This window comes from Periplaneta americana, chromosome 2 (genome assembly GCF_040183065.1).
Source record: "Periplaneta americana isolate PAMFEO1 chromosome 2, P.americana_PAMFEO1_priV1, whole genome shotgun sequence".
NCBI classification, from domain to species: domain Eukaryota; kingdom Metazoa; phylum Arthropoda; class Insecta; order Blattodea; family Blattidae; genus Periplaneta; species Periplaneta americana.
This window is the reverse complement of record NC_091118.1, coordinates 32,459,491-32,473,475: the sequence shown is the minus strand read 5'-3', so window position 1 is coordinate 32,473,475 and position 13,985 is coordinate 32,459,491. Positions and strand designations below refer to the sequence as shown.

The 13,985-nt window shown below is 36.6% G+C and overlaps 1 protein-coding gene across 3 annotated transcripts in view; it reads left to right on the top strand.

Moving 5' to 3' along the window:
• The first annotated feature begins 1,042 nt into the window (after positions 1-1,042).
• Positions 1,043-13,985, top strand: part of LOC138691918 (N(G),N(G)-dimethylarginine dimethylaminohydrolase 1) — an 82,382-nt gene continuing 69,439 nt past the window's right edge. For all 3 annotated transcript variants that reach the window (XR_011329989.1, XM_069814554.1, XM_069814544.1), the window contains exon 1: positions 1,043-1,313. Coding sequence is in view for 2 of the 3 variants with exons in the window: in XM_069814554.1 (XP_069670655.1) it covers positions 1,056-1,313 (258 nt within the window). In the remaining variant the exon portion in view is untranslated. The remainder of the gene's footprint in view (positions 1,314-13,985) is intronic.

Below are 13,985 nucleotides of genomic sequence, written 5' to 3'. Positions count from 1 at the left end.
CTTAAAAGAACCATTGCCCACAGTTACCTACATTTACCTATTTCTGTGAGACAATTTAAGCTATAAATGTACTTTAGTTTTCCCAAGTTTCTAAAACATCTTAAGAAATGGCATGATGAATTTCATACTTGAAGTGTCAACAACACCCATACCAGATAGTTTTTTGTTTCTCCTGAAAATGTATGTTTTTGGACTATGGTTGTTTTTCCAAAAAAACCCTTCAATAGTATAAAAAATATCTAATATATTTTTGTTTTGCTATGTTCATTCGATTTCTAGTGAATTCCCAGTATATTCTATAAAATAATATAGGGCATTGTTATTACATCATAACAATACAATATTGATCTGTTATCCCAATTATTTATCATTTAACCCTTTGAAGCACAAATTAATTTTTTATGTTTTTTATATCATGGATCGTAACAAAGGTTCGATAAATTTTTTCAACATTTTAACTCTGCACACAATTTCAAAACACATATGGCACCTCTATGTATACTCAAGAGGTGGTTCTTTGGTGGAATATCTGTGCCATAAAATTTAGAAAGAAAGACACCGGTGGTTCTTCTGTATAATCACTATGCCGCAAAGGGTTAAGCATGTCACCTTGATATTAGGTTGTTAGAAAAGAAACGGGTAGCTTTGCAGTAAGACATATATAAATTGACTTGATTGCCTGAATAAGTATTAGGCCTACTCTCCTGTTTGGAGTCAGGAAATTAATTTCATCTGGAAAAAGACATGGAGTCAACAATAGGACAAAAGAAATCTTCAAGTTCTTAATTAAGTGAACAAAGTAATTCTATTGAATAGGTTAATGAAATGCTGCAAGGCGCACGCTTTGAATGCTAAGTAATAACATCAGTCCTTTCGGCTTTCATTCATTATGATTGTGAATAGTTACACAACAAAGGAGACAAATTCAAAAGTAGGACACATTTCCCACCCTTTTAGTGTACAACTGCTGCCATCTGTCAACTAGTACAGTAAACTAGATCAGCCATCTCTAGGCACTTTGGCAAGTTTACGGGCGCTGGGTTTGGCTTCGTAATATGGCGTCGTTGAAATACACGCATGCCGTTGTGTGCCGTATACCGCTGTCATTTAGGACAAGAGGAGAAATAGAACTGGAAGAAGCTAAGCGTCAACATGAAGCTTACGTTCGTCTTCTTCGTGAATTGGGTTTAGATGTCATCGAATTGCCTCCCGACGAATCTCTGCCCGAGTGTGTGTTTGTGGAAGACACTGCGGTTGTTTGTAATGGGATAGCGTTGATTACGAGGCCTGGGGCGCCGACACGCACGAAAGAGGTAAGCAGTTTTTAAAAATAAGTGATCAGTGATAAGTTGGTTGACGCTTGTGTGCGCCTGGACACCGCCAATTGTGGTGTCTGGAATTAGGTCAGTGGGTGCAAACCAATGAGGGAAGGCTTGCGAAAATCTTGGCATTGGACACTATTGCAGTTAAATTCTGTGTCTGCTAATTTGAATAAAATCTGCAATGCTAAATATGTTTGCATCAGGTTATATCGTTACGCTCGGGTTTCGAACCGTGGAACATGACATCATCTGAGCAAGAAATGGGCGTGATGTCAGACAGCATGAATGTCACGTACAGTTGCATTCTAAGCGAATACTACTAAACTCGATAACCCAGTTTGACCTTAAAAAATCCACTCCATATTTCAGTACAGCAGTAGAACAATGAATCACTGTTTATTTATGCACTTTTTTATTACATTTCTCGTACTTGCCCCAAACATCCTCCACAGTTACATTTACGAAAATTTCATTCAATTTTTTGTTCTGCATTTCAAACAACTTCCGTAATCGAAATAGCATGAAACACTGTTTTCCGGAAATTTCATTGTTGTATTCATTTTCGGGTAATTATAGCGTATATTACGCCTTGGTTCATCGCCAAGCCCATTGTAAAATCGTATTGTAACTTATTTAAAAATAGCATTTGAAAACAACATTTGTAGCCCCTCCCCCTTGTTTTATAGAGCGTTCATCCTACTTCCTTGTCTGCTATGTCCCATATGACACAGCACTCGTGTTAATTGCATGTTTATTTTATCTATTTTTAGGTGTAGTATTTAGCATTGTTTACACGCAATTTTAATTTCATTAATTTTCTTAATCTCAAAGGACTAATTTGTTATTCTACCGTGACTACAAGTCTCACATTTTACGAGTAACATGCTACAAGTATAAATACTTTTACTGACTTCAAACTCTTATTCTAATATGTAGGGAGCGGATTTTTATGCGCTAAAAATTTAAATATATTTATTTTTTATGTGCTAAAAAGTACGAAAATATTTGCTGAAAATAAAAAAAAAATATATTTTTTTAATATGACAAAAATACCTTACTTAGCTTGAAAAAAAAATGTTACTAGCTGCTCACCCACTACACTTGAGTGCTAGTAGTTGGCCGAGAATTGCAGTGAACAACAAAGGTCATCTCCAAATTCTCCATCACAAATGCATGCTGATTATCTCTGAACAACGACTTATACTGTGAAAACGATCCTTCCACATCACAGGACGTCAGACGTGCATATGTAAAGAGAGGAATGTCACAAACACATACACCGTCAATTTCACCTACAGGCACACCCTCCAATACTTGAGCACCTTTATACATTTTTTTATATCCACTGTTTTTCCCAAACACATTCTGGAATTTGTCCCTTAGTACTTGTACTTCTGAACCTGGTAGCGAGTCTAGTTTAATTTCCACGGCACGCACCTCCCTGTTTCAGACCTCCCTGTTGGATGTTTCGAGTTTTTTTATTGTGTCACACAAAAAGCTTAGATTTTCTAATAGGAGAGCAAAATCGTTTTTTAAATAACCATCTTTCAGTATATCTTGAAGGATATCGATTGACGAAGTCCGATAACAGGGAATCACAACAAGACGTATTGCCTTACTTGATAGACATGAGCGAGAAGCGAGAAATTTGTTTAAATTAAATAATGTTCTTACACGAGCTCTTATCTGTTGTGTTTCACAAACAAAGCGTGGGATGAAATCATCTACAGCAACAATAAACATTCCTAATTATGTCTTACAAGATCTCTCCACCTTGTCCATGTTAATTTATTCTCTAATAATAACACTGATATGCTGCCTAGCAGTTCTCAGAACTTGAGGCGAAACTATTACGAAAATGGATCACGGATATACCACACAGCGCTTAGAAACACGAAGCAACCAAGAATTCTTAAAAAAGATAAAACGTTGTTTAAGTAAAAAAACTCCAAGATTTATGTGTTTATAATAGATTTCCTGAAAATATGTATTTACATAATTTTTTGTGAAAATATGTGTTTTTATGTGAAATAAAATTTGGGTTTTAAACTTGAAACTTCATGTTCGGAATTTTTAACTTTGTTAATTGTGTTTTATTACACGCAAAAAGAATATTTAATTACATAGGAATCCGCTCCTTACTAATATGTTTATCTGAAATTGAAGTCCGTAGAAACCATTCGTCTTCTTCGTGTCCTTATTATATTCCTCAATTCTCCTTTTCTTCTTCCTTCATTTCTTAATTTTTCACTTGTAAGGAAGACAAAAACGCATAACACGTCTATTTTTACACCACACTTTCAGTTCTGCAGAACGACACCAAACGCGTAGGACACTAACCTATTTCATTATTGGTCTGAAATGACATTTTTTTTCCGTTCTATATAACTTAGATCTCCTTTTCCTTCACGCTTACTTACAAATGGCTTTTAAGAAACCCCGCAGGTTCATTGCCGCCCTCACATAGGCCCGCCATCGGTCTCTATCCTATGCAAGATTAATCCACTCTCTATTACCATATCCCACCTCCCTCAGATCCATTTTAATATCATCCTCCCATCTACGTCTCTGCCTCCCCAAAGGTCTTTTTCCCTCCGGTCTCCCAACTAACACTCTATATGCATTTCTGGATTCGCCCATACGTGTTACATGCCCTGCCCACCTCAAACGTCTGGATTTAATGTTCCTAATTATATCAGGTGAAGAATATAATGCGTGCAGTTCTGTGTTGTGTAACTTTCTCCATTTTACTGTAACTTCATCCCTCTTAGCCCCAAATATTTTCCTGAGAACCTTATTCTGAAACACCTATAATCTCTTTACACTACTATTAATATTTTATGAATTGTTTTTACTTGTTGAATTAAAAATATAAAACCTTTGCAGTAACTTTTATAGGCCTATAGTATTGAATCTAACATTGGCTCCATTTCGAAGAAATTGTTAATTTATGTAGGCTGACCCATATGCGTGTTTGTATCTATCATACGCATATAATTATGTTACCCGTCATGACAATGCCGATAAAATATAACACTCACATTTTCGAAGTTAATGTCGGTTTGAGAGCATTTATTTATTGTTAAGAAGCAGCGGTCAAGTAATGAAAAATCTGTTTTTGTGTTTATTTGATTTTGCTTGTTTTTTTATACACGCTTTAACATGCGGTCATATCGCGTGTTGAAATGTAAAGGTATATCAGTAGGCCGTTTTTACCATTGTTGAGTTCCTGTTTCTGTTGCCGTGTGTTATAGATGGCTTGTGTTAATGTAACTGATAGTAGATTTTGATTAATGTTTATGATAATAGTGATTGAGGTGGTGATGAATCATGGTATGCAAATTTCCAATCCGGCATTTGTCTTTGTGTCTGGAAGGAAGCATAAAAAAACAGATAGATTTGTTGACCATGGGGTTTGAACCTGGGACCTCCCGAATGCGAGTTTCAAACGTTACCATCTGAGCCAACTCGCTCGGTTATTTACCTGTCTTGTGGTAGAATACAAGGAAAGTTGTTGTTTAGTCAACTGTCCGATGACAGGTCTGAATCTCACAAGTGCTATCAAGAAGGCACCACTTATGAGGCAACTTTGCCAGGAGATAATGGGGTAGGGTGGCCAGTTACTTTCCCCCTCCATTACATACATCGTCAATTAGCTACACATTCCACTAATCAGACTTCAGTTGTATACAAAGTTCTTCCTCTGACACATATCGTCAAGTGAGATGTAAGTACTGCTTGATAATAGAATACGGAAGGTATAAAACGTAATATAGGTACCTTCCGTGAACGAGCAAATTCTGGGTAACTTTCGGTGCTGGACCCCGGACTCATTTCACCGGCATTATCACCTTCATTTCATTCAGACGCTAAATAACCTTAGGTGTTGATACAGCGTCGTAAAATAACCCAATAAAATAAAAAATAAAAACCTTCCGTGGTTTGTGCGACGGTTGTCAATGGTTCTTCTGAGTCTATTTTTCGATGTCCAATTGGTCAATGTGCACCAATTTTAATGTCAGGTTTGTGAATATGTAGGGTAAGGTTGCCTAATTCCGTGACATATTTAATAAAGTCTATATTTATGCCAAAATAGTAATAAAAATTTTTAAATAACACCTAAATGACGTTATTTGGACCTTTAGCTACAGTTTTTACAACATTCGGTGTCAACAGTTTCACAAGTTTGGTATATAATAGTATATGATTCTTCATTGTTATACAGTGGCTCTTAAATCCGTGACAGGGATCCAAATTCCGCTTGGGCTCAATACCTGGTTGGATTCTTTCCCAGGTTTTCCCCCACCCGTAAGGCGAATGTCAGGTAATCTGTGGCGAGATGAGGCGGGAATCGAACCCGCACCCGAGCGCATTTCCGGATCAGCAGGCGAACGCGCTACCGCCTGAGCTACGCTGGTGGCAAGAAGAATGGAATCTCTCTATTCTTCTAAAAATCTAAAATATATGGGCACAAATCACACGGTGTAAGATCGGGAGATGGATTTCCAATGTAATTTCATCTGAATTCTCTTCTGTTAACACAAGACGTAACAATTTTCATTTCTTTATCTGAAATGGGCAATACTTTTTTTTTTTTAGTTAATACTGTTTGATATATCTGTGCAGACGGACGTTTCTGGAACTAACCCATCATTCTGAATGACAGCATTTGGTTGCCATGGAAACACTGCTGGTGCCCTCCTCACAAAAGTACACTCGTATATCAAAATAAATAATACAGGCGTATATATCGTAAAGACCAATATGAAGAAATTTACCGTGAAATATTGTTGTCCCCAGTGACTTGGTATCGTACACAAATAAATATATAATCATTGTCATTACGCCTGTTCTATTCTTGGTAATATGTTCACACTCACGAAGTGATAGTAAACAACTTGTTTTTCGCATGTATGACTTGATAATAAACCTATACAGTATAGTATATAATTTAGAAGTACGATTCGTAGGTGTATTACGGGTATTTTCATGATCCCAGAAGGAAGGATGGTCTTCAATGTTACAAATAATTCCGCTGTGATAAGATATCCTCATTTCATTGACCCCGATCACACTGGAATTCGTGTTTTGTTTACGTTCATTGTATGGAAACGAGTATTTTCTTTCATTTTCTCCCCCCACCCCTTATTAGGTACGTTCTACCTTTATTTCTTTCATCTCTCAGGTGTTTCTTTTTCCATGTTTTCTTACTTTGTTTCTTTTTTGAACCTTTCAACTTTCTTTCTTTCTCCCTATCTTTTTCTTTCTTCGTGCCTTCCTACATTTGTCGTTCTTTTCCCTTTCTTCCTTTAGTTCTTCCTGTGTTCCTGCCTTTCTGTATTTAGGCTATATCACTTTCTTATACTTTTTCTTTCTTTCTTTCTTTCTCCTATATTTTTCTTTCTTCGTGCCTTCCTACATTTGTCGTTCTTTTCCCTTTCTTTCTTTAGTTCTTCCTATGTTCCTGCCTTTCTGTATTTATATCACTTTCTTATACTTTTTCTTACTTTCTTTCTCCTATATTTTTCTTTCTTCGTGCCTTCCTACATTTGTCGTTCTTTTCCCTTTCTTTCTTTAGTTCTTCCTATGTTCCTGCCTTTCTGCATTTATATCACTTTCTTATACTTTTTCTTTCTTTCTTTCTTTCTCCTATATTTTTCTTTCTTCGTGCCTTCCTACATTTGTCGTTCTTTTCCCTTTCTTTCTTTAGTTCTTCCTATGTTCCTGGCTTTCTGTATTTATATCACTTATACTTTTTCTTTCTTTCTTTCGCCGTATCTTTTTCTTTCTTCGTGCCTTCCTACATTTGTCGTTCTTTTCTCTTTCTTTCTTTAGTTCTTCCTGTGTTCCTGCCTTTCTGTATTTATATCACTTTCTTATACTTTTCTTTCTTTCTTGCCTTCTTTGTATGCTTCTTTCTTTCTTTCTGTATTTATATAATTTTATTTTCTTTCGTTTTGTGTTCTTACCTTTCTGTATATATATATATATATATATATATATATATATATATATATATATATAAATATTTTTTTTTCCCTTTTTTTCGTTCTCTCTTCTTACCTTCTTGTATTTATATAATTTTCTTTCTTTCTTTGTCCTTAACTTTCTGCATTTATATTATTTTATTTTCCTTTTCTTTCGTTCAGTGATTTTACCTATCTGTGTGTATATATATATATATATATATATATATATATATATATATATATATATATATTTCTTTCTTTGTTCCTAACTTTCTGTATTTATATCGTTTAATTTTTCTTTCTTTGTGTTCCAACCTTTCTGTATTTGTAATATTTTCTTTTGCTTTTTTGTTTGTTTGTTTGTTTGTTTGTTTCTTACTTTCTGTGTTCCTACCTTTCTGTATTATGTAATTCTCTTTTCCTTTTCTTTCATTCTTTCTTCGAACCGTCCTGTATTTATGTAATTTTCTTTTGCCTTTTCCTTTTTTTCTCTCCTTGTAGTTTCTTCTTTCTAGCTGCTTATTTTTCTTGCCCTTATTCTTTCTTTTCGTTATTCTCTTATTTATTTATATTTTTCATGGTGTCTATCCTTAATTTTATCCCCTTTATTTTCTCCCTCCCTTCTGTGCACTTCGCTTCTTTTTATCCTTATTCATATCTTTATCTCTTTCCCTAAGAACATAGACGCAGAATGACATAACAATACGGAATCAAGCCAATAATGATGATGAATTTAGGGGATTATCTGGGGAAGGGGAATTACTCTCCCTAGGGAGAAATGAAATTCATACTACAGTACCAATTTACGAAAGTGCTGATCATCCTGCCCTCCCTTGAGAGTTCAGGTTTCAGCGAACCAACGGTAAACTAGTTACAAGGAACCCTCTTACAGAAAAGGTCAAGATCTCTTTTGAATGTTTATAGGGAAATGTTGTAAAGAAAATTATGCTACTTATAATAAATACAAACGTGTAGCTGCCGATATAAACTGCAGAATACAAAAAATTCTGCGCTGTATCATGGTTATATCGGCACGTGAAACACGTCACCCAGTTTTGGGAATGATTGTGTTGGTTTGAGTGTTCTATTTTTGTTCCTGTTTAGAAATGGAGAGTATGGGTCAATGTTAAGAGAAGTAATTAATGAAGAGCATGCAGTATATTTATCTTCGTATGAAGTGGCATTCCGAAATTAGTCCAAGCTCACATCAAATGTTTTACTATGGTTCACTCAAAACTTATCTATTATAACTTGGATGGGATGGATGGATCGATAGATAGATAGATAGATAGATAGATAGATAGATAGATAGACAGACAGACAGACAGACAGACAGACAGACAGACAGACAGACAGAACTCGGGATTACAAATTAAACGAGTGACCGCACAGATCTGTAGCTACTCTCGATGCCGAGATATTACTGAGAGAGGCCTTGCGGCACGGCTAATTTTATACGCAATCTCGGAGCCATCATTGGTTCATAGACCAAGTAACTATAAACATCTAAAATGTTGAGGTTGAGAATAATTGTTGGAAATCATACTTAAATTGTCACAAATGTGGTAAAACATAAGTCTGAAAAGATCCTTTTTTTAATATTTGGAGTTTTGCACTACAGTTTTGGAATGCCGAAAACGTATATGACGCATGATGATATAAGCAAAAAGGTGTGTGCGAAAATGTAGACAGTAGTACAAAAAAACTGTGGTTTCAATGCATTATGCAAAAGTGCAAGAGTTTTGTCAGATGATAAGTGCGATTGTTATAAACTTGATGTATAAATGGATGATGTGAAATATTTTACATATGCCCTTGGTTTCAGCCGATGTAGAACGCAGTTTTTCCGCATACAAGGTTATACTTTTTTGTTGGTTATTTAACGACGTTATATCAACTACTAGGTTATTTAGCGTCGATGAGATTAGTGATAGCGAGATGGTATTTGGCGAGATGAGACCGAGGATTCGCCATAGATTACCTGGCATTCACCATACGGTTGGGGAAAACCTCGGGAAAAAACCCAACCAGGTAATCAACCCGAGCGGGGATCGAACCCGCGCCCGAGCACAACTTCAGACCGGCAGGCAAACGCCTTAACCGACTGAGCCACGCCGGTGACCTACAAGGTTATACTATCAGACACTTGGTGATCATTTTCATTTGAAATTTTGAAAATGAATGTTGTTTATTGCAGCAGGAACCGAAACCAGGCAAACAACATGCAAGAAAGTAAGGTACGGGATGGATGTGGTAAATAAATTAATGTAACAGTTAAATATAGGGAAAGCAAAATTGTACGCCATATACGTTTTCGGCATTCTGAAACTATAATGCAAAACTCTAAATATTAAAAAATAAAGTCTTTTTAGACTTATGTTTACCACATTTGTGACAATTTAAGTATTATTTCTCAACCTCACCAGCATTTCAGACCTTTCCGATATTTATCCTCATATAAATGATTGTATTGTCTTGATTTTATAACACGCAATAATCGTATACAAAACATGGAACGTGCTTGCTTAGTCGTGTGTCAAATTCGCTTCCGCTGCCTGTACTTGAAACACGCCGACTACATTCTGTCCGGCGTCGTATGTTCACCTCAGACTAATACAAATATACCGATGTCACGGCCCTACTAATAACCTCGTAGTTGATACAGCGTCATTAAATAGACAAATAAGAAGAACCAAACTACCTTGAGGGTTAGCGCAGTAGATCTTGAAGGTCGCAGTGCTGGGTCGTAGTGTCCCCTCCCGAAATTTCATTCCATTCCAAGCATGGCAAAGAAACATAGAGTAGTTCGTATCACATTAAAACGGAAACGTCGCATATTTCGTTTTTATGTAAATGAGACATCCTGCCAACTCTTCCAGCATTTAACGTATACAACCCGTTGACACGGAAATTTTCGCTGTTCAGAGACTATACTTGTTTTTTTGAAAGATGGGTGCATGACAGGAGCGTTGCGATCGGAAAAACAACTGAATGTCACATAGCGTGGTAGGTCTGTTGCTATGGTAACAACGGTTGAGTTGCCAAACTTACCTTTCCCACGTGGCGAGTGCTTAACAGCTCTCTTGGCGACATTTATTGTGCACACAAGTTAGCATTGGTACGTTTCGTCTTTGATTCTCTGTCGATTTTTGTATTCTTTTCTTACCTTCGCGTCAATTGTCAATTAATGTTTTAACGTCGGACATCTTAACGTCAATTGCTAGCTTCCATCAACTGACAGCGTGGTAGTCCATATTGGCAACATGGCACTGTAGTTCCAAGCTCGGCCGCTCGGTCCCACCTCGGAATAGCTCGGGAATCATCGTGTGTGCTGTGTTTACATGCGTAAACATTGGATTGGCCGGAGTGGGCCCATTGCATGGCCTGTTCGTTCTCCTGACCTTACCCCACTCGATTTTTTGTGTGGGGACATTTAATGAGTTTAGTGTATGGAACGCCAATTGTGTCAGAGGAGGACCTCGTTGCTCGGATTCTTGTAGCTGCCGATCACTTACAACATCAACATGAAGTATGTCAACGTATGAGAGACGCATTATCACGTCGTTGTAGTCTACATCATGTATTGAAGCGGGAGGCCGCACGTTTGAACAATATCTGTAAACAAAATGTCACCAAAACCATTTTAAATGGTTACCACACTCTCAATGTCTGCGTTAGAAGGTGACGACTGACGTAACTATTGGTTTCCGACCTATGGTTATACAACAAAAAATCTTTATTTTGGGCTCCTCTACCATCACTAGAAGTTTGAGTATGGAGTTTTGCAACACTCTGTATATGGATCATATGAGGAAACAAAGAGGAAGGCAGAAAATAGGAACGATTGGAGAAAGCTGGGTTTGCAGTGGAAGACCTGCCCTTGGGCAGAAAACTAAATGAAAAAATGATGTTCATGGAAAGATTGCAAAGTAAAATTCTCTTCTGAAACCACCCTCTTTCCCGTTACTTCTCTAATTGTTTCCGGGCTGACAAAGGGAACAATATCTCTCTTTTATTTATCCTCAAACTACCTACCGTACTCTCTGTCTCGTTATTTCTTCTATTGTCACAGCACAAAGTTCCTTTCTTCTTCTACTGATGGTATCGGTTTTCGCATATCCTACTTCCGAAATCAGTCATTCAGAGAAAGAGATCGGTGTCTGGTGTGAATGTGGAAATGAGCAACAAGCGAGGGAATTATTTTGTCATTTAAATTGAATGTGATTGACTTCGCAGAGAAAATATTATATTGGCATTTTTAAACTAACTTCTTTATTTAGGCCTACTGTTACCTAATTTGAAAAACTTTATTTCCTTACTGCGTGTTTTTACATACGCGCATATAAGACTCCCTATACGTTTTTGCATTAAAAAAAGATAGAAAACGGGGATATAACCTGAATAAGACCATCTCTGTGGTGTAGGGGTCAGCATGTTGGTCTCTTAAACAGAGGGCCCGGTTCGATTCCCGGTCGGGTTGAATTTCCTGGTTGAGGTTTTTCAGGGGTTTTCCTCAACGTAAGGCAAATGCCAGGAAATTCGGGCCACAACATCCCTGAATATCATCGGTCTCATACATCAACGAAATCATATTCATAACAAATCAGTAATACATATACAGTCGCCATCTAGTTCACAACAATAAAACCAGTCTCAACAACAGTACACAGGCCTTCGGATTTCAACCAAAGATTAACTCACGATTTGGCCAAAGATGATAAGGGAACCAGATAGTGATTAAGGGTCAAAAATCCGATTTTTTATTTTGTATTTTAAAAATAAAGTACAAAACGTGCTCTTTAAAACAATATAAATATTGTGGAGGGTATTTCTGCAGGTAAGCCCTTTAAACAGCCTCTTTAAATTTGGTGGTGCATGTAATTCATACGCCCTTCTTTTTTTTTTAATGCAGTTTTCCACAAGTTGACATTTTTCTCTGAAACTACTGAATAAATTTATATGCAATTTTTACAGTGTGTTCTACATAGTAGACCTACGAGTTTAAGAATATCACATATATAACACGAGAAAAAATATATATGCACTGAAAAAAAAATTGAAAAAAATTTTAAACAAAGTTCAATATTTTTTCTGTTTCACTAGAAGTGAAATATTTAAACAAAATTTTGCTTTAGAATTTACAATATACAGTATTAGATAACTTAAAAAAATACAAGGCATATGAGTGTAGATTGTAGCAAGTAATGTGCGCCTGAAGAATGAAGTACACTTAGCGAAGTGGGAAAACAGGTTATCAATTAGGGCCTTTATTTTATACTTGGATACGAAACTAATTAGTTGTCTTTTATAACACTGAATTGAGAATGATTGATTGCATAAGCGTGGAATTTTTTATTCCAATCTGAGCACTAAAAGCCTTAGAAATATTGAACTAAATTTTTGTACTGAAATTTTTTAATCGCACAGGCATCACTACCCAGTTCCCTTAAAGCGAGTATAAATAACAGCGGGGGGGGGGGGGTAGCAAAAAAACGTGAATAAATACGGTATATTTTGCAGCACAACATTTTTGTACTCCATATAAATAAGCGTCCATATTCCGGGCAGGATTTGGATTCATGGCCGCAATCTCCACGCAGCTTGTTCGTAATTCGTTGTGTACACCAAGAGCTCTGCAGATTATCGTTCGAATTCAAGGATGTCTTACAGCAGCTATAGATAGAACGACAAGGAGGAGCGTACACAGAAGAGCCGAAACGAAGAGACTTAAGTTGCGAAGGAACTTTTAGAATTTTAGTAACTGCATGTTGAAAGTTAATTTGTACAACGTTTCGGATTTATTTGTTGGTTCCAGTTTGTCAGAATAGTGTCGCTATAAACTTCTGGTGCCAAACTATATAACTGTGTCCATCACTTATATTATGTAGAAAGCGGAATTTTAGGCCCTAAAAAGTGGCATTAGAATCTTAAACTCCTTCATTTAGGCTCTATAAATTAAAAAAAAATAGTTTTTTTAAAGAATGTCACTATAGGCATCCAACAAACAAAACTCAGTGCGCAGAAACCAGCGGGCGTGACTGTCTCGCGAAAATGACGTATGCTCCCTTTCCCAGCATGCTTCCCGTCTCCAATTACACCACCAACACTATGCGCATGCGCACGTATTATCTTCTTGTGCTGAACAGAACACGTGTTATTGCTACAGAGTCAGGGAGTCACATAGGGTTTTATATTAAATATTAATTTAATTTAATTTAAATATTTAAAATTTAAATATGAGGACAGTTCCAGTGAAGATAGATACCGATTGTGAGTTAGAAAGAGACGATGTTGACATCTTGTAATGTTATATTCACTTAATTGGTTATTGTTACAGCTGCTCTTTGAGTGCACATGTCCGCAACCATAGCCGTTATAGCTATACCAGTAGTCGCTTATTAAAGAACTCTCCTACTGCAGGGGGGTAAGCGGGGTATAGCATGCGCGACGCGAGGAGTGTGAGCTGAGTTTTGCTTGTAGGATACCTATAATATAAGATTCAACATTTATTTAATGCAAAAATTCTAGGGTTAAAAGAAACTTCCACACTCTTCACGTTTTACAAGAGTATACGTGCATACACAAAATGAAGACATTCTATTTTTAAGTCAGTGTTTTTCATTCACCAATCACATTTCTTTACTTTGCTTCACAGTAGATGATCAGCACCTATTGTGGCTATTGTATCGCTCAC